The 22,151-nt window shown below is 42.1% G+C and overlaps 1 protein-coding gene across 1 annotated transcript in view; it reads left to right on the top strand.

Moving 5' to 3' along the window:
• Positions 1 to 22,151, top strand: part of LOC147692145 (NTPase KAP family P-loop domain-containing protein 1-like) — a 273,140-nt gene that overhangs the window by 247,484 nt on the left and 3,505 nt on the right. The window contains exon 4 of the mRNA XM_086938444.1: positions 6,760 to 8,558. Within this exon, the coding sequence (XP_086794570.1) occupies positions 6,760 to 8,558 (1,799 nt within the window). The remainder of the gene's footprint in view (positions 1 to 6,759; positions 8,559 to 22,151) is intronic.

The raw sequence follows: 22,151 nt of genomic DNA, 5'->3' as shown, positions 1-22,151 counted from the left end.
TATAGACGTCTTGCATGTGGTATCGCAAGTTGTTGTGGTAAATAGAACCCATGCTATAATCTCTGAGGAACGCAGAAACAGATTTATTTACATGTCTCCTTGCTTTCTCAAATTGTGCACAATGGTGATTGGACCAATTCCATTTCTGTCTTTGGCATATATTGGAATATACCAAGGCAGATCGAGGAAAAAGTGTCATCAATTGTCGAAAGGTGTCTTTTAGAAGCATTTCCAGACCTACCCCAGTGATTGTGCCTAGATCGTTCCCACCACAGTGCACAATTATAAGGTCTGGTTCTGGGAGATGCATAAAAGTTTTCACCAATGGAATCAATTGGTGACATTTCAATCCTCTTTTGGAAATCCATGTTATGTGTACATTTGGTAAGCTGAGGTTGCAAATTCGTCTGCTTACTGCATATTTTTCACTCCAGTGAATATAACTGTGTCCTATTAGCCAGACCTTCATTTTCAAGGGATTTGTAGTCGTCCTCCGATCGGTTCTGGAAGTGGAATGGTAGTTAGAAGTTGAAATTCTAAATAAAGAAAAAGGAAGAGGCTGGGTGTGGTTTAAAAAATAAAAATGATTGGTCGATTGTAAGAAGTGGAGATTGAACAGTACGTTGCATGTTAATGTTTATGTTAAACGAAAAGTACTATTGGGTGTGAAAAAAAAAGACATGTAACAGAGCTGTGGATTGGCAGGTGTTTCTGGAGGGAAAACAGTGTTGTTACTTTGCTGTAGAACGTTGAGATATGAACTTTTGACCTGTGCCTTCAGCCAGGTGCAGAATGAGGTGTTACCATGGAAACAGCCAGAGATGGCAGTGGGTGATGGGTGAGTTTTATGTGACATTGAAAATATTGTGAGGGAGAACCAACTGAAATGTAATTGCTTACGTTACGCGCTCCGCATTGCTTCCGGGAAGCTGCGCTTCGCGCCTCGCGCACCGGAGCACTTCCGGGTGCGCTAACGCGGCGCGTCATATGACGGATTACGCAAGAACGCGATACGTCGTTGGGGCTCCACCGGAACTGATCGAATTGGTAGTCTACAGTGTTTCTGGATGTTTCAGACTGAAGCTGGCGTCAGCATGAGAGCACCTCGTGGCTACGTCGTGGCCATTCCGCGAGCAATCATGGCAGTCGCTCCCCACCGGAAGTCTGCAGGAGTCGGGGGCCTCGGTGACTCTTGTAGAATCTTCAAGGCTGACGGGACGCTTTTGGGAATGGGGCTCATGCCCTAGCAGTCAAGCGTCCGAGTCCCAGGGTTGCCCAGAGCCATCCTTGCAGGCCAGGCCCAAGTCTGTGGAGCCGACCGCCATTTCCTGAGCTCCGTGGCAGCCGCCTGTCGCTGTATCGGAAGAGTGGGTGCAATTCAGCCGGATGGCGGGTGAGACGGTGTAAATGTGATGGTTGGACCAGGGCACCGCAGGACGTGTCTTCAGGTCAAACGGATTGTGGGACAAGGTCCAGAATGGAAGAGGCATTAAAAGGCAAGAAGTTCCGCCTGACCCCGGGAGCCGGCCGCCTATGTCGTGGGCGATCTCAGGCCATACCAGGGGAACAAGACTTGGGGAGGGGGCAGGAGCCAAGCGCCCCCTCCGAGTCCGCGTTTCTTGGACCCTGAAGTATGGCACTCAACATTCAGAACTTATGACATTTGTGCAAGGCAGGGACATCGAAGCCTCTCAGGGACCAAGTATATCCAGAGTCCTTCCTACAGAAGGTGGTGGGGGTGGCGGCATTAGCAAGGCATCCCCCCACACAACTTGTCGGACCCTGAAGTATGGCTCTCAACATCCAGAACTTATGACATTTGTGCAAGGCAGGGATATCCAGAGTCCTTCCTACAGAAGGTGGTGGGGGTGGCGGCATTAGCAAGGTATCCCCCCACACAACTTGTCGGACATGACCTCTGGATGTACTGGGTGTTCAATTTCAGAATTGAAACTACTAAGAAGCAATTAGAAGTGTTGTTTTCATGTTGCAGTAGGTTCCATGTAAATAGTTATTTAATACAACGTTTTATCCTGTTACTTTGCTGGTGTGTTGTATATATTTATAATATTTGCATAGTGTTTGTCGTTATTTTGGGCGGGGTGGGTGGCGGAGCCGAGCTGTCTTGCAGCCATCATGGCGTCGAGCTCGGTTCCTCTCTCTATATTCATGTTTTTTCTAACGATTTATATGTTATAGTTTGCTAGCACGATACAGCGGATAGTCCGCATTTTATATATATGTCCTTTTTAAAAACTAAATAGAGTATTGCGACTTTATGCTTATTTGTGAACAGAGAATGACCCAAAGAGAATCAATTTTGAACAATCATAGGCTATTGGCAGTGGGCAGAGAGGCCATGACACAGAAAATGGCTGTTACTTACGTGCATGATGGGGCCTAAAAGGGACTAGATGGCGTGGCCACTGTTTCGCGACTTTCACTTTACTTTTAACAATGGCTGTGGTGAACATAAATGAACGCCGCTTATGTATACCTAATTGTAGTCATTTTCCACAAAAAAGCTTTTGATATTTGTTATTAAAAAACAAAGAAAAACACTGAAAAAACCATAGGTTATAGACCATATATAGTTAAATATCTGAAGTCCATCTCTGCACTGCATGGAGATACAGGTCGTCGATCAGAAGATGTGCTGGCCCCCTCTAATGGTAATAGCGTGGCCAGGGCTCTTGTCGTTGCCTCTGCAAATTGCAGAGGGTGCACTTGTTTGACATGCCGCACCATGGTATGTATGGAAAAGAAATATTTTTTTGCTGGATTTCTTCTTAAGAGAACCAAGTCACATATCGTGCAGGTTACTTTTGGTGCCTTCACTTTCTTTTGATCTTCAGGATAAGTGAAAAATTGCCAGATGAAAGATTTATTTTTTCTTATTAAAGGTAGTCGATCATTTTGGTCAGATTCGGAAGATGAATGAGATACGGTAGCCATTTCACCAAAGTCTTCCAAAAGATGTAGGACGTTGTTGTCTCCTGAGAGTAGAAAAGATAGTGAGGGAAGTGGGTGGAGTGCTGCGTGTAAATTCCAGAATTGAAACTATTAAGAACCAATTGAAAGTGTTGTTTTCATGTTGCAGTAGGCTGCCATGTAAATAGTTATTTAATAAAACGTTTTACCCTGTTACTTTGCTGGTGTGTTGTGTATCTTTATAATATTTGTTGTTATTTTGGGTGGGGTGGACGGCGGAGCCGAGCTGTCTTGCAGCCATCATGGCGTCGAGCTCGGTTTCTCTCACTAGTTTCATATTTCTCATGAGGGGTTGTTCCTAATTTTTCTATTTTAGCGAGGTCAAAAAAAGATCTCATCAGTGGCCTACTGATTTTGCTCGATTCCTTTTGTTTTTTCTAACGATTTATATGTTATAGTTTGCTAGCACGATACAGCGGCTAGTCCGCATTTTATATATATGTCCTTTTTATTAGGGGTGTCTTCCGGTGGAGTCGGACGATCTACCTCTAATAAACGGTCCGGGTTGAACCAACTACCATCCTGATTTTGTATATCTTCTGAGCTGGATTTAAGCGCACAATTGTTAAAGTATGAAACGTTTTATATTTCTAAAAAAAATACCAAGGTGTGTACATCCGGTAACGCACGAAAGTTTCAAAAGACATTCGGCTCCATTTACTGAAAAGTTTCATAAGAATAAAAAAGAAGTCTAGGTACAGTCTCTTTGACGTACTATAAGTTCTTTGAGGGGTGTATGAAGAATTTCAATAAGTTCAAATCGCAACGTTTTCACGAAATATATAGGCCTGTGCGCGCACTCGGTCGCGCACGAAAGCCTGGAAATGCGATATCCATTTTATTGACAACTGTTGCCGAGAGTGCGCACACCGGGTCGCGCACGAAAGTTTAGTAAGGCTATTTTTATTTACAGACAAATTTTAATGTGTTTAAAAAAAGGCAAGGTACAGACTTTCGAATTGTGTATTGCTTTACAAGGAGTCTCTATGGAACTTGAACAGTGAAGAAAATGGCTTGTTTTCGAAAAAAATATTGCCAGAACTTTATTGCCAAAAGTATAGGTTGCATACACGACATTTTTCTGAATTAGCATTTTAAAAACCAATGAAATTCACAGAAAAAAACATAGGTTTTACACACGTTATAGTTAGGAAGTAGCATTTAAAAAACCTATGAAATTCACTGAAAAAACCATAGGTTTGACACCAGTTATAGTTAGCTGGAAATTTTACTGACATAAAACCAATGAAATTCCACGTTATAGTTAGTTGGACTCACTATAACTTGCGCGTGCAATGCACTGCTGATGACGTCACATATTACATCACTCATGACATGGTCAGTGACATCACTCATGACATCACTGATGACACCATCCAGTGAATATGTGTCTTTCTGAAAAATAAATATTAGTGAGTAATGTTTAAATATTTAAATATATATATTAGTGTTTCACTTTGTGTATAAGTGGCTACATGTGTTGGTAAGTAGCTACATGCGTATGTATATCGGTTATTAGATGTTTCTCTTAGTATCAGTATGAGTGTCTATATGGTTTGGTGGGGGTATTACTTAGCACATAGATGCATGAGGGACTGACTCTCTGTATGTGTTTTGAAGACAGCATATGTGCAGGACTGTATGGGTGGATGAGTGTGTATATGTGTTTGTTAGTGAGTGAATGACTGTCTCACTAGTGTCTTTATCAGTAACGACATATGTTTTAATCTAGTATATGTGAATATTGATGTATATAAGTGAGTATATGTGAGAGTAAGAGATTGAAAGAGTTCCTGTTTAAATAAGTATGTGTTTCTATAAGTGATTGTTTAAGAGAATAAATATGTGTAATTTTCAATAGAAGTAAGGTGGAAGTGTGTATATAAGTCTATATTCAAATAAATGGATGTTCAATAGTTTATTTGCACGTGTGAGTATGTCTGTGAGTAACTTTTCGATGATTGTCGGTGTGTAACAGGATGTATAGGTGTATCATTTCATATGATGAGTGAGTATATGTATGAGTGGATGTGTATATAGATGGTGGGATTACTTGTTGTAACTGATATGGGTATCTGCATTTTTTTTAAATTTCAGTTTCTATTTTTGAATATGTGTTTCAAGGATTACATTACAGTGAAAGGAGGTCTGTCACTATGTCACAAGGATGGTGTCATCAGTGATGTCATGAGTGATGTCACTGACCATGTCATGAGTGATGTAATATGTGACGTCATCAGCAGTGCATTGCACGCGCAAGTTATAGTGAGTCCAACTAACTATAACGTGGAATTTCATTGGTTTTATGTCAGTAAAATTTCCAGCTAACTATAACTGGTGTCAAACCTATGGTTTTTTCAGTGAATTTCATAGGTTTTTTAAATGCTACTTCCTAACTATAACGTGTGTAAAACCTATGTTTTTTTCTGTGATATATATATATATATATATATATATATATATATATATATATATATATATATATATATATATATATATATATATATATATATATGGACATATATATATATATATATATATATATATATATATTTACATGTACATAAATGTTGAGTTAATTATAGTAAACCTATATTTACTCATATAAACTTAAACCTTTTCAATATTTTGGTCCTCAATATTTTGATAATGATATGTCACCGTGATTTTTTCCACTCCATATTAAATACCTCTGGGGAGTCACACGATATTGATAGAATTTTTGTAAACTATGGAACCATGGTTCTTCCTTTATCTTCATTGACATCCAAGAAATAGCCATAACAGGTAATTTGGACCTGGGCCCCAACGTTATTCATCCTTCATAATATAGGCAGATGCACCTGACAAAGAAATTGGTGCCATTCTTGTTCAACTCAGTGGCATGAAAAAAGAGCACCCTTTTACTTTAATTAATCCTCACTTACTGTCCAAGGGACACTTCTGAGCCATGATTGACAAAGAGGCTTTCCAAAGTGTCTTAATTTTGAAGTTATTGTGTGTTGGGATTATCTTCACTGTCTATATGGACCTCAAATATATCAGACTGCTTGTGACTATGGAAGGTGACAATCTAAAACATCTGCAATGTTAGATTTACTTGTAATGTCTGGGCATTTCTGTGGAGCATAAAACTGGGTTGCCACATAGGATTCCTGATGGAATTTCTCGGTTCATTCAAACACTTTGAGAGAAAAAACTTGCCACATAACTAACCCCTAAGTATTCCAATGTTAACTTGACTAACCATGATAGGTCTATGGCATAACAGTGGTTTCTAGCTCAGCGACCGTCATTTTCAGGTCCTGAGTAAATGAACTCATAGGCACATTAAAAACAATAGGAAAGAAAATGGAATCCCAAACGACCCCCGTTCAGTAGCTCTGGATGGTTTTGCCAAACTTTTACTTCGACACACAGACCCTATAAAAATTAAACAAACATGTTTTTACTTGGAATGATTACGCTTTTGGATGGAAATATTTAATGGAATGATCATGGTGAAACTTAGTTTCTTACCTTGCTTTGTTCACCTGTTTAGACTTTCCTTCCTGTGGACTATTGCGAGGACAGTTGAGTGGCTTCTGTAATGATTCTACCCTTGGGTCTTGCAGTTACTCTGCTGCAAATGAGGATGCCAGATGACAATATCTCTTTGGCTTATGGCGATTTTATAGAACATTTTTCAAAGCAATCTATGCATATTTCTTTGGCTTATATCCTGGACTATGCCTCTGATACATGGTCTCTATTTTATGTTTTTTCCAGATTATTTATATGCTGAGACAAGAAAAAAGGAAAATCAAGAATATCAGAAGACTGGACAAAAGACCCGGGATAACTCAGGTCGGAATCTAATTTCTCTCATCTTCCTCATGGTTTTCTACCGACCAGTCCTGACAGCACGGCTGAAAGAAAGGAAGAACTTTCATTACGTATTCATAAATTTCAGTGCATGGGAGTATGCCGGCAGTGACCAGCTGTGGGCTGGGCTCATTACGAAACTCTGTGATGGCATTGAGAACTATTTTGGGATCATGCCAATAAGTATTTACAGGGTAGTCGGAAGGAAATGTACAATCGTTGATGCACCCTTGAACAAAGAATGGATACCCAAAAAGATCCTCTTCCTTCCTCTGTGGCTTGCAACAATTCTGGTGATTGTGATTGGACTCACTGTTGGCATCCTTATACTTGTGCTTGGTTTTCCAACTGGAGATGGTCCGGGTGATTTGGTATCCATTTTTGAAAGCGTTGGGGCTGCAGTAGTAGGAGTATCTGCAGCTGGTGCTCTCCGAGGAGTCATATTGGTAATAAAGAACATGATAATCAACCAGAGGGCACAGGTGGAGAGGCAGATGAACAGGTCTGATGTCAGTTCTCAACTGGGCTTTATGAGTTCTGTCAAAAGAGAAGTCATGATCATTACTCGCTTCATTAAACTCATGGAGATATTCCAGCGGAAAAAGATCCGAGTGGTACTAGAGATCACCAACTTAGACAAGTGTGCCCCTGACAAAGTGGTTGGTGTTTTAAATGCCATGAACATCCTCCTTTCAGACCAAGATGCCCCTTTCATTTCCATTTTGGCAGTTGACCCACGCATTGTTGTAGACTGTGTGGAGAGTTCTCAGTATATGAAAGGCATGGCTAACAATGGCTACGACTTCCTAAACCGAATTGTTACTCTCCCCTTCTCAGTACCCAAGATGGACTGTGAAACCAAGTGTCACATACTTCGGTGTTTCATTGAGTGCAAGGAAGACTTATTAAATGACCCAGAGGAAGGTGAATTTGTGCCAAATTTCAAGGAAGCTGGAGGACCCTCAATGCAGCCTATCATTCCCTACATGTCTGGCAATCACATTGAACTGAGCGATATTGCAGACAATAATGACATACCTTTAATTGTAAATGGTTCTGAATATTTGAAGCAGTCAAATATGTCTGCTGAAAAATGTCATAAAACAAATAATCTCATACGGAAGGCTTTGGAGCACCTTTGCAATGATTCAATGAAAGAGTACATAACAGATAATGTTATTCACATTAGAAGGATTGTCAATACAATAGCAATTACAATTCGTCTAATGGTCCGGAAAGTGCATAAAGATACAGTGGATCCTAATAAGGTAGCAGAATGGGTTGTGCTGGCCAACCAGTGGCCCTGTCGCTTAAGCTGGGTCTTACAATGCATCGAAGATGAGCAGCAGAAGAGATGTCTTGCTGAATGCAGTCAAGAAGGAGGAGAAGACACTTCATATGAGAACACATTACTGTGGGATGTGTTTGACAAATCCTTAGACGAACTTGATGTTCTCAAAAAACAGATTGAAAAACTACTAGAGCTGGATGGTGACCCACAACTCTTCCACAAATTCCTAAAGTGCAACTTCAGAGTGAAAGATGCAAACGTTCATTTGCCCTTCACTGTCAATCTGGATTTCTCTATGAAAAGGCAGATGGAACTACTACGTGGAAGCCACAGTTTGGTGGAAGACAAAAACTCAAATCGGCTCACTCTGCTGTCTATTGTTAACATGACGGTGGACGATGTGTGCAAAGAGGTAGGTCACATGAAAACATAGATTCTCACCCTTAAACTTGTTTTTTTAGCATTTTCTTAACTTAATTCAACTTTTCATTACATGATCGGACATAAACATTTTTGGTGATAACGTATTGGCAAAAATCGCAAAGGCGTAGTTAGGATCCACCACTAAACATTCATCAAATTCTCTGAGTGTTTTTGACTGTCCTAAAATTGGGTGACCATTGAGCAGTTGTCCACCCATCCTTCCCCCTCACCTATCACCCTGTCTTTCAATTTACCCACCTTTCCAAATTTCTGTAACGGCTAGTATTCAGTAGTTTTAAATACTACCTCCACCTGCACAAGCTATTTAAGGATTTTAAATCATATTTTAAGCATAATATTCTCTAGAAACTGTACTCACTCAAGTGTCAAATTACATGACCTCAGCTCGTCTTAAACCCCTGTTGCCGACCCTCAGTATGCTAAACCTCTTGTCTATCACCCCTCACTGATGTAAACCTCACAACTGCTGAGGCCATTCCATATGCCGTTGTCTGATCTGCATCCTACCTTCCAGAACTCTCATTCTATATGGGCTTCTATTATCCTCACCTACAGCTCTATTTGGTGAGGTCTTCCAGTTCTTACATATTGCCCTGCCCCTTTTTCATCCTTTTCATAATTTACACCTGTTGCACTACTCACAACAACTCCTGTACAGACACTATCAGCATATTTGGCTTCTACTACCACCGAGGCATTGGAGCAAAATGTATCCTCCTGAAGAGGAGAATGAGCCACACCAAAATTAGCACAGGTTATATAATTTCTTATAGAAATAAAGAAAAAAGTCACCACCGTCAAAACCAAAATGAAAGAAGAGACTAAAGTGTTTGAGGAGTTCCATTACAGACTTTGCTTATAGTGTGATTCAAATGCAGCTAAATGTAATAGACTGAATTAATCAATTAATCAATTAAACATCCATATATGAGACAAAGAAGAAATAAAAGTTTAGAACGTGGTAACAGTGAAATACCATCAGAACAAATAGAGGACACATATACTAAGCATTTTAACAGTCGCAAATGCTTCGATTCAGTGTTTCAGATAGTTAAAATGCTTTTTCTTATTTATGAATCCTATTTTAGTTGGAAAAGGGGGATTCAGAATGGATAACCATTCAGCATCTGGAAGGAGCGTGTTGTAGGCATGTCAGCCAAATACCTAACTGGTGTCTAATGTATCAATGTGTTGCGACAAAAATCCAGTCACAAAGTATTGATATTTTACCACTACCTCAAAGGCGATGGCAACCCATTCCCAAAAGGGAAGGGGGTGAATGTAAAAAACAAAAATATAATTCAAGATGAGGCAGTGGTCCGTGAAACTACTATCTGCTTTTAAACAAACTTTTTTTTAAATACCTTTCTATTTTTTTTTAACACAGTCCCTTTTCCTCTAAGGAAAACAAGCTGCATTAAAACATTTGCTTTATTGAAAATCAGTCACAGATATGGTGTCTGCTGAATTTGTGACCTACCTCATTAATGTGCATGAGGGAGGTTGTATTCTTGCCCTCGATGATTCCAAATTTTAAGAACTGGCCTATTAGTACATAGGTCAGTTCCCAAAATTCTTTACTGGATGCAAATATACTGGTCGCAAATTGTGATCAGTATTTGGAGACCAGTAAATAGTACATATAGCCCTATATCATTTGAAGTACCCTTTAGCCCCTTGCGAGAGCATGACGGACATGAACTATTGTGCGTCACAGTGCTTGTGTGCGCAGGACGCCTCCCGGCCGACCTGGCACATGGCACCGGAAATCCCTCTGGTGCAGGCACCAGAGGGATTTCTTTTTCTCCCCAAAAGCCTCGGGAGCTGGGGAAGAGCTTCCCCAACTCCCAAGGCTCCCCCACCTCTGTGAAATAATGATCAGCGTGCACGTCGTGTTGTCGTCATTTCATAGAAACTGAAATGAGCCTTTAGGCTCATTTCAGTTCCACTTTCTATGTGCTCAGGGGGCTATCTCAGCCCCATTAGGTTGTAGAAAGACGGGAGAGGTATCATTGGAAAGAGAAGAATCTCCCCTTTCCGATGGCTCCCTAGTGGATCCCTACTTGGAGATTGCCCAAGGAGGGCGATCTCCAAGCAGGGATCGACCCACTAGACACCAGGGAGGGAGGAGCGGCCCCTTGGGCAAGGGCCTTCTGCTTCCCCCCAAAAATTGGCTACATTCAGTCTTTCTGCCCCCCAGGAGGCAGAAAGCCCACTGCACACCAGGAATATTTTTGGGCAAGTACAATTAGGGGTGGGGGCTGCCCAAAACGGGCATGCCAATGCCCCCACACCCCACAAAAATTACAATCTTTCTGCCCTCCCTGGTGGGCAGATGGGGGCAGTAGCCACCAATCTGCCCCCCGGGGTGGCAAAAAGCCCACTAGCCCCAAAAACCCAGGTGATCCTGTTTGCAAAACCAGGCTGTTTTGTGATAGGTCATTTTGAAGTTTCCTCAATACGTTTTGGGCCCTCGCCTGTTGCGGGTACTTGACCCACCCATGCAACTGTGAAAGTGTGGTGTGTCCACGATGCGTTTTGGGCTGTTTCCTTTCCTGGGCACTAGACCTATCCACACAAGTGAGGTACCATTTTTCGCAGTAGATGTTGGGGACTGTGGGGCGGGTGGAATTTTGTGGATCCACACACATTCCAGAACTTTCCAAAGTTTGAGGTTTGCAAGGGATTCTGGGTAACAGAACCTGGTGAGAGCCAGTTAAGTCACCCCATCCTGGATTCCCCTGGGTGTCTAGTTTTAAAAAATGTATAGGTTTGGTTGGTTTTCCTAGGTGCCGCCAGACCTAGGGTTCAAAATCTACAGCTAGAAACTTTGCAAAAAAAGGGCCAGTTTTAACTGTGAAGATGTGGTATGTCCACGTTGCATTTTGGGCCATTTCCTGTCACGGCCACTAGGTCTACCCACAGAAGTGAGGAATTTTTTTTCTCAGAAGACTTTGGGGAATGCTGTATGGGTGGAATGTTGTGGATCCACGCAGATTCCAGTACTTTCCACCACAGAAATGTGAGGAAAATATGTTTTTTGACCAAGTTTGAGGTTTGCAAGGGACTCGGGGTAACAGAACCTGGAGAGAGCCAGACAAGTCATCCCATCCTGGATTCCCCTGGGTATATACTTTGCAAAAATGTATAGGTTTGCTAAGTTTACCTTTTTTTTTAAAAAAAAGTATCTTTGTTCAGTTTTTACCAACAATTACTGCCTCCCCCCCAAACCCACCCCCACCCACCCGGTCAGACAAGCATACCTACAACTGCATTATTCACTTTGTATCATAACTTTTAGGTAACACTTGTTCCATAATACATTAATTACAAAATAGAAGGGAAATACCCACAAACAGATCCCCATTGAGCATTGGTATTCAGCTATAAACGGCCTTGGTGTGTCCACATTGCATTTTGAGCCATTTTCTGTCACAGACACTAGGCCTACCCAAAAAAAGTGAGGTGCCATTTTTCTTGGAAGACCTTGGGGAATACTGGATGGGTGGAAATTAGTGGATCCACGCAGATTCCAGAACTTTCCACCATAGAAATGTGAGGAATTATTTTTTTTTACAAAGTTTGAGGTTTGCAAAGGATTCTGGTTAACAGAACCTGGTGAGAGCCAGACAAGCCCCACATCCTGGATTCCCCTGGGTGTCTAGTTTCCAAAAATTTATAGGTGTGCTAGGTTTCCCTAGGTTACTGGAGGTACCTGGTAGGCTAGATGGCACCCAGGGATCTCAGTATTCAAGGGGAATTAATCCCCCAACTTACAATGCACCAGGGGGTGTATTTGCAGAGTGCTGCAAGTAGAGGGAAGGCTTCCGGTGCAATGCCAGCTTTTATTTTTATTTTTTTAGAAGAGGGGCTGTGCGCCCCCCACCCTCTTCTTTTATGCACTTATGGGGCCCTGGGGACTCCCAGAGCCTGACCCCTATTGTTAAAAAAATTAACAGGAAGGGGGCCGAGTGGCCCCCCTCCTTGAGGCCGATTTCTTCCCCGGGGACCCCATTTGCCGGGGCATGCCCATATACATATTTTTTAAAAATATATTTTTTTCAAAGGAGGGGGTTGCGCGGCCCCCCTCCTGAGGCCTCTGTTAGCCCCGGGGACCCCATCCCCCTGGGCTCTGTCTAGCTTTTTTTTTTAAATGTTCTATTTTATTGGGAGGGGGCAGCCTGGCCCTCCTCCTGAGGCCATTTTTGGACCCGGGGACCCCATGGCCAGTATTAATTTTTTGTAAACATATTTGGAGAGGGGCCGCATGGCCCCCCTCCTCAGGCCCTTTATGGCTCCGGGGACCCAATCCCCTGGGGCCGGCCTGCCGTGGTTTTTTTTTTTTGTAAATGGGAGGGGGCAGCGGTGCCCCTATCCATGGCCACTTCTGGCCCCGGGGACCCAATCTCTCAGGGCCTAGCCTGTCCATTGGGGACTGTGGGAGGAGCCCCAATACCCCCACGGTCTCTGCCAGCTCCCCGCGTCCTGTGGGAGCTGGCATTGCTTTTAAACATGGGGGGGTGCTGACATGCAGCTCCCCGTGTGGAAAAGCAATCTGTTTTGCTTGATTGAAGCGAGAGCAGGTTTCCCTGTTCTCGCTTCAATGAAGCAAAACAGTGTTTGCAATGACAGGATAGGAACTGCATAGCTCCCGCCCTGTCATTGCAAACTCTCTAACAATGGAGGGTTTGGCTCTAATCAGCAAAGCTGAGCCTCTTATCAAAATATAACATACACCTTGCCTGTACTGATACTTTCTTTCAAGAAACAAATCTAGTGTCCCGGGGTGGGCACCTCAGGACACTGCAGGTGCCGGCCCTGGGGGGTTGTGGTCCCCACGGTCATCAAGGGCCCCCTCTCAACATGTTTAAAGCCCCGGTGGTGGTAGTCTCGGGCGCATGGGGGTCCGTAACGGACCTCCAAATTAACATACTTAGTGCCCTGGGCGAGATGGCCGTCCCAGGGGCATGTGGGGGGGGGGGCTCGAGCCCCCACACAGATTTGATTTTTTTTTTGTTTTAAAGCCCTGGGTTGGCGATTCCCGGGGCTGCGGGGGCGTTTGCCCCGTGAATATTTTAGAAAAGCCCTGGGGGATGGTGGTCCCCGGGGCTTGGGGGGGCCTTGGAGGCCCCCAGGGCTGCGGGGGGGGTGGTGTGCCCCTGCAAATATTTTAGAAAAGCCCTGGGGGTGGCAATCCCCGGGTCTCAGAGAGGGCCGTGTGGGCCCCAACAATTATAAATTGTAAATTGGGCAATGCCCCCGGGACCTGGCCCACCCGGGGCCTCATTTAAATGAAGCGCGGGAGCCTGCACTTCATTTTTTAAAATAATTTCGGAGGGATTTGCGACCCCAGCACAAATTCCGCAGAAATTATTTTAAAAAATGCCCGGGACCGTCCCAGGGCGCTTTGCCATGCCTGCGGGCCGCAGGAGGGAGGCCCGGGCACCTGGGCGTTGTTGCCCAGGAATAGCCCATCTGGTCCCCGGCCGAGGGCCTCATCTGGCGCAATCAGCCTGCCATTTGGTCTCCAGATTGGTGGCCAGCGCCTCTTGGTTCTTTTCCATCTCCAAAGCTTAAGGTCAAGAACCTGGGCATTTGGTTTGACCAAAGTTTCACCTTCATTGACCAATGTATGGCCTTGCAAGGCAAGTGCTTTGGGATCCTCGAGTCACTGAAAACTTTTATTGGTCTCCTATCATTATCTGCTCAAAAGACAGTGATCCAAGCCTTAGTCATCTCACGGTTGGAATACTGTAACACCTTGTATTCTCTCAGTCACGGCTATTGAGACTCCAACAGGTTCAGGAATCAGCAGCTCAGAAGTTATTCAATCTTCCTAAATGGGCCTCCATTGGAGTAGCACATCTCAAGCTTCGCTGTATTCCAGTGAAGAAGAGTGCTGCTTTTAAAGCTCTTTGTTACTGCTACAGAATTTTCAGGAAGTCTGGTGTGACCTACTTGCATACTTTCATTATACCTCACAATCCTTTGAGACATCTCAGGTCTTCCGAGGCCTTATAAGCTCAGGTTCCGCTGGTGAAGAATGTTCAAATGAATGGGAGCTTCTTCAGCTTCCTTGCACCCAAGTTTTTGAACTCTCTCCCTTTGCAGTTAAGACTTTCCAAGATAGAACTGTTCAGAAAAATTCCCAAATACAATCTGCGTTCTTGTGCTATGTGTGATTTTGGTTAGAAGCTTTGACCCTCTAATGCTAAGACACTCCTATAGGAGTAGCTATGCGCTTTATAAGCTGCTTTTTTATTATTATTATAATTATTATCATTAAGTAGGAATTAAAAAAATACTTTTTACATGAGTCCCTCAATCATTTTTCTAACCACTCCCAAACTGAAGTTAAACAGTATATGGTGTTATCATGATACACAGTGCTTTTCTATGGGAGAGCCAACGTTGCAACAGTGAAAAACGACTTTTGGAGGTTTTCACTGCTAGAACATGTGTAACATAAAATGTCCTACTTATTAAATAGCAAGCACCCTGCTCCATCGACTTTTAGAGACTTCCTTAGGGGTGACTTAAAAGTATTAAAAAGGAAGACTTGGGCTTAGCAAAAGGTTTAATACAGCCTACCAAGGCTGCAAAGGAGACAGGCCTATTGACATGCTTTGTATAGTCACTTTAGTGCTGACACTGTATGTACGGCAGCCTACTAGTGTCATTTATCTCTCAGGTCCAGGGTACGCTTTAGTAACATATACTAGGGACTTATAAGTTAGTTAAAAATGCCAGTCAGGAGTGTATCCAATTTTTTTTTTGTCCTCATATATGCCACCAGTAGATATTAGCTCTAAATGGGCGTACTTCAAGCCACTGACACAAACCTTCCTTTCCAGCCCTTATGTTTGTGGATAGCCAGTGAAGATTGCCCAGAGGTAGGGTTGTTTTTCCATCCAACTCCCACTTGCGGTGTTTCATACTACATTGGGAGGACCTGACCACTTAACCTCTGGCATAATCATTGGACTATTAGTTTTTATTTATCGCTCCATGTTTTTAAAGCAGACCACAATTTAACAGACTTCGCCCCTCCACATAGTGTATCAAATTTACTCACCGCCATGATGTTTTTGAGACATTCAGAAAATTTTTGGGGGAGTTCCGACTTCCACTCTTTACAAATCTCTCGCCTGGCGATGACTACCACATAGAAAATAAACTGTGATATATAGCTGTTAATGTCATAATCAGATTGAAAACCAAAGAAGACTAATCTTGGAGTGCATATGAATGGAAATGATAGTACTTCTTCCAAGAAACCACACACTTGTCTCCAGTAGCCACCTATTTCCGGACATTCAAAGAACAAATGTATATCATTGGCTTCAAAAAGCTTACATCTAGGACAAGAATATTGTACCGTTGACATTTTGGAAAGTTTCGCCGGAGTCCAATAGGCCCTATACATTGTAAATAGGTGATTTCTTCTAAGATTTGAAGGTTTTATAATTTTTTGAGACATTGTAAACAAATCTATCCAATCTTTCACTAAGTTATCTGAGATCTGAACTGTAGAAGTGTCCCATAATTTAATAATTTCTATTTCCAGATTATCCTTACTTCCCACTAAAATTTTATACCATTCAGCAGTCTCACCCTTCTTTCCCGTATTACTGTTTATTAGTTCCAACAGCGGGCTCTCTTCTTCTATATTCCACTTTTGACTCCCCCGCCAGGCAGACAGTTGGTAGAACTTGAATCTAGTAAGGGTACCCCCGGTTAAACTCATTAGGGATTCCCAGCTTAATAGTGTCGAGGCATCACAGAGGTCCCCCCATTTCAAAAGACCAGCTCTCCTCAGTGGAAGAGCTAGTTGATCCATTAAACATTCCGGGGTGCCGGGGGAGTCCCAAATTGGGGCTTGGGAGTGGTAGTAAGGAATACCTAGTATTTTACGAATCTGTTGCCAATTATCTAGGGCAGTCCTTAAAAGCTTCAGGTGAATTTTTGAAAAAAAATTTTGATCGCCAAACTTAAATAAAAAGAAATCTGCACTATGTGGAAGGTCTAATAACATAGCCTGAAAAAGTTTGCCGTGTGAAGTAAAGTCCTGCTTGATTGCTAGAATTCTGAAATTTTTAAATTGGAAGGCATAGCAATAAAGAAGTAAGTCTGGAAGTGCCAAACCGCCAAGTTTTAATCCTCTCCTCAACTTCTTCCATGCTATTCTGGGAGATTTAGTCGCCCAAATAAAAGAACCTATCCTTCCTTGCAGATTGAGAATATCTTTTTTATTAAAAATTAAGGGAATAGAGTTAAAAAGAAACGTTAGCTTTGGCAGGATTATCATTTTAATTAGATTCACACTGCCGTAGATGTTTAAGGGTGGGGTGTTCCACCTGCTCAAGAGTTTTTTTACTTCTTTTATTACAATCGCCCAGCTAGTCTTAGGGGTATCTTCCAGATTTTGAATAAGTTGGATCCCAAGGTATCTGATTTTAGTTTTTGCTTCTGGGATAGGGACAGGATTATTCCAGCACATTATATCAGTTTTATCTCTGTTAATACCATACCCAGATACTGTACCAAAATCCTCAGCCAGTTCAAATAACCTTGGTATTGCTTCCACTGGATTCAATGTATAAAGGAGGAGATCGTCTGCATATAGGGCTGTCTTAAGTGTTAAATCTCCTATTTTAAATGGTTTGATTACAGAGTCTTGTCTTAGAGAACAAACAAAAGGTTCGATGTATATATCAAATAAAAGAGGTGATAGGGGGCAACCCTGCCTTGTCCCTCTAAAAATGTTCAACCGGTCAGACAGACTACCATTTACTAAGATCTTAGCTCTCGGGCCCCTATACAGAGTTTCAATTCCCTTAACAAAGATCTCCGGAAAGACAAATTTTATCATCGACTTCCATAAAAAGAGCCAGTTCACTTGATCAAATGCTTTGGCCGCGTCTATTGCTACGATGGTGAGCGGGATCTTCTTCTCTATTGCGATATCTATGGCTCCGGTTACTTGAAAGGTAAGTTCATTTAGTTGGCGACCTGGTATAAATCCCCTCTGGTCGGGGTGGATGATTGTTTTTATAACTTTAGCAAGCCTGGACGCCAAGATACCCGAGTTTATCTTTAAATCTGAGTTCAAAAGCGAGATAGGACGGTAGTACTATATTTTTTCCGCATCTTTGTTTGGTTTGGCTATAAAGGAAATTGTAGCATCTAGCCAAGAAGACGGGATTTGTTCTCCGTAGATGAATATTTTATTAAAGATTCTCTGTAATGGTGCTATAATTTCTTCAACGGTATCTTTATAGACCTCTATCGGCAGTCCATCAGGGCCAGAAGCCTTATTTCTAGCCATTTTTTTCAATTGAGATCTAATCTCTCCCTCTGTGATCTCCTTAACCAAGGAAGCTTTATCTGTGTCACTCAACTGTGGCAACTCTCTTAAGATCCACCAGTTATCCAGTTCTCCCCCCTGCCAGTTAGTCTTCTCTTGATATAGTTCTTCATAAAAAGTTCTGGCTTCCTTTTTAATATCTATATCATCTGTTAAAGATACTCCAGTCCCACGCTGTGTCAAGGATTTAATATTGTTCCTACTCCTCTCCGTCCTAGCCTTCCACGCTAACAATGCCCCACATTTCTCTCCATATTAAAAATTGCGCAACTTACCTACTTCCCATCTATCTTTAAGTGCTTTTTCAGCTCTCTAATATTTCTCTCTCAAGCCTTGGAATACTAGCTCTATCATCCAAGGCAGTGTAATGAAGTTGCTGTTCTTTTATTTTAATTAAGTTAAGCTCTTGAGTATCTCTTTCTTTTTTAAGCTTCCTATTTAGGGTCATTTGGGAGCCATATATTCCTCTTATTTAAAACTTAAATGTATCCCATATGATATGATCTGAGGCGGTATTGTCGTTAAATCTAAAGAATTCCGTAGAATTTTTCTTGATTTTATCCCTGAACTCTTCATTTAATAAGATGGTCCTGTCAAGTGTCCACCTATATTCTAAGATATTATTTTTGAAATTTATTTTTAACTCAATCGCAGAATGATCTGACAGACCGACTGGGATGTAGGAAATAGAGGAAATATTTGCTAGGAGAGATTGATCTAGTAAAAAAAAATCTATTCTAGAGAACTGGTGATACTTTTTGCTGTAAAAGGAATATTCTCTTAGGGTACCATGTTTAACTCTCCAGGCATCATGTAATGTATAGTCCTTCATGATGTTTTTTAAAACTAAAAGGGATTTTTTGGAGGGTTATATTTAGCTTTTGAAGTGCGATCTATTTGGGGGTCTAGTAATAAGTTAAAATCACCCCCCAATATAACTGGAATTGTATGCTGTAACATATAATTTTCTAACTTTTGTAAGAAACAAGCATTGTCTTCGTTGGGACTATAATATACCCCACACAGAAATTTAACATTAGCCATTGAGACAACTGCGGCCAGCCACCTTCCTGACTGGTCTGTACTCCAGTCATGGACTCTAATCCCTTTATTAGCACTTATTACCATTGCTACCCCTCTAGTAACGCCAGTTTGTTTCGAACACAGAATCTCCTGAACCCATTTATACTTTACAAATATTTTCCTACATTCTTCTGTTTCTAAATGAGTTTCCTGTAAAAGAAATATGGATGCTCCAGTGTTTCCCAAAAAGTTGCAGATGTTTTGTTGTTTCTTACGGCTCCCCAAACCGTTCAAGTTCTAGGAAAGGATTTTGCTACAACTAGACGAAGTCATCATGTAATATATCTACTCCTTCACCTACAACCAGTAGTGACCTATAATTGCATTTGAACTTGAAAAAATAAAGATTTATGGCAAATGAGGGCATTTTTATCTGTTTTTTACCCTCACCCCTATGTGCCCACCCAACCCTCCCCCCAAGGAACCCTACCCTCCTGTTTGGCGTAAATACGCCTTAGGAGGCCCTATACCCTTGACACCCCGTTTACGTGTAACGAATCATTGGTCTTTTTTTTATATACATATATATTTTTATCTAATAGTGATTACTGCTTTTTCATATATAGCCCTCTCAGACCTCTGTTCATATATATATACTCTTTTTTTTTAATTTAATCACCTCCCCTTTTTTTTCCCTTTATTTATTCTTTTCCCCTCCGTCTCCCTTTCTCCCCATTTTATTATTTAACCATTCTCTAAGAATGTAATTTTAGAAAAGAGGAAAAGAGGAAGAGAAATAATTAACTAGGCTTTCATTTTAGCTAGTATATCGTCAACTTCCTCTGGGAAGTGACAGGGGAACATTTTATTGTTCCACATTATTTTGAGGAGGGCTGGAAATTTCATTTGTACTTGCGCCCCCATTGAGCGCAATTCTGGCATCCTAGAACCAAGTTCCCACTGTCTTTGAGCGGTTTTTCCACCAATATCTGATCCTATCTGATAGGGGTTAGCACGAAAATGTAAGGAAGTACGTGCCAAACATCTGCTGAGGATCAATTCTTTGACGCTGTAAGTCTGAAAATATACCAGAATCTTCCTGGGTGCTTTACGAACTGGGTGTAGTCTGAATGGATCCCTGTGCACTCGCTGAATCTCAGCTTCCAAATTAATATCAGGACGGTCCTTTAAGATATCCTCGCGAAACAGTCTACACACGAACCCCTTTATGTCCTCCACTTCTGATCCTTCTGGAATTTTAAGGATCCGCAGATTATTACGTTGACTTTGGGTTTCCAACCTTTCCAAATCCATTGTTAAGGTACGATTCTGCACTTTTAACGCTTCTATATCCTTAGAGTTTCCTTTAGAGGTCTCTGAAAGAGCTGTCACTTTACCCTCTAAGACACTAGTTCTGGCGTTAATACCTTCAATTTTAGCCTCCAGGAGGTCGAATCTATCGTGTAAGCTCCTCTGATTTTTCTCAGAAATCTCAAACTTTCCCAGTAAACCGTCCCTCAAAGTATGCAGCAGAGAGCCAAGTCTATCCTCTTCTTTTTCCGCTCCATATAATCTGCGTGCCCCATCAAGGTAAGGGATTCCCAGGTCTGAGCTGAGTACAGGTAGAGGTGTTTTAACAGAACTGATTACAGGAGTCTCAACAGAATTTAAAGTCACTGACACTTCCAAAGAAGGGGGAACAGTTTGTACTGTATGTACTTCATTTGGTGGAATATCTGCGTCTGACTCTAGATTCTGACTTGCGGTTTCCTGAACAGCCACCTCTGATCCACCCCCAACATGAGTTAAATCCAAGCTAGCATACTTATTGCTTAAAGGAAATGTAGAGAGGAGCGGGGAGGCAGATGCTATATTAGAGTTAGTGATTTCATCCAATGTGAGCTCCTCAGTTACACTTGAGCCTGTGTCCACCCCCACCATTCCTACGACACTCTCCTTGGAGTTCAGGGCCTGTTCCATTATCTTAAAGTAACTTTTTAATGAGGGAGTTCCTCTAGGTACTTGCGTTTGCTTTACCCCTTTAGATGATCTACCTCTTTTTTCTCCCCCTTTCCTGTTTTTTTTGAGAGGTGAGATGGGTATCGGAAAACTACTTTCAGCGGAATCAATGGAATTCAGAACCCCCTTCTTCTTAAGTTCTTGTTTAGAGCGTAACTGATATCGGCTCTTTACTTCTCCCCGTTTCTCTTTAATTATAGAATCCTGTTTTGTGGCTTGTTCTATAGGGTAAACAACAGAGGCGGCCTCCTCTGCGGTTTCTCCTTCCTTAGCAAGTTCAGCTGGACTAACGTTTTGAGGGACTGTTGTAAAGCTATCTGCCTCCATACAGTCTCCCCCCTTAAATGCCACTGTGCTGCTTTTTGATACTACTGTGAAAATGTCTCGGCACACTGGAGCACTTGCTCGATACAGGAAAGCTATTCTTGCTCGCAGCCATAAATCATAGCGGCTTACCCGAGATCTACTAAGTTCAGCTCCCTTTTCTGAATACAAGCAGCCGCAGTCACCGACCTTGTTCTGTAGTTCAATACCTTCGCCACTCGAAATTTGAGGCAGCTGCCCAGTCTCCTGCTGCGTCGCGTATCGCCGCTCTTGCTCTTGCTCTCGCATCACAGCAATACCCCGGCACAGGGTCCTAGTGCTCCAGTGTTTCGCCGCGATTCCGACCTCGAAACGGAGAAAAGCAGGGAAAAGTCAACGACACACACCAAAATCGGTAAAAAAAGTAAGCATCAGCCTCACCAATTAATTAGATGCAGTTATCCATGCTCCTAATACCAAGATTGGCAAAAAGACTCGTCACGGAGTGCTTGGGTACAGAGCCTAGCAGCAGCCGTTTGCCTGCCGCCGCCATGTTCCTTCCTGGTTTGAGGAGTGTATCCAATTTTGACATGCTTTAAGGGTTAAAGCACATGCAGTGAGGACTGGCTAGCAGTGTCCCAGTACACAGTCGAAAAATCAGCAGCTTCAGTCCAGAACAAATGTCGGTGACCATAGACAAAAAGGCATTCCTATAATACAAATATGTATTAACAATTAACTAGACTAATTGCCAATCCAAAGGCACTTGAAGCGGATTTCTTCTTCCCTACATCTGCATGATATTAAACCAACAAATGTGTGAGCTTTGCCACTTTCTTGTATGTGTCC

The sequence above is a fragment of the Lissotriton vulgaris genome, chromosome 9, assembly GCF_964263255.1.
Source record: "Lissotriton vulgaris chromosome 9, aLisVul1.2, whole genome shotgun sequence".
Lineage (NCBI taxonomy): Eukaryota > Metazoa > Chordata > Amphibia > Caudata > Salamandridae > Lissotriton > Lissotriton vulgaris.
Note: the sequence above shows the minus strand (reverse complement) of the source record. Positions and strands in the feature narration are given on the sequence as shown.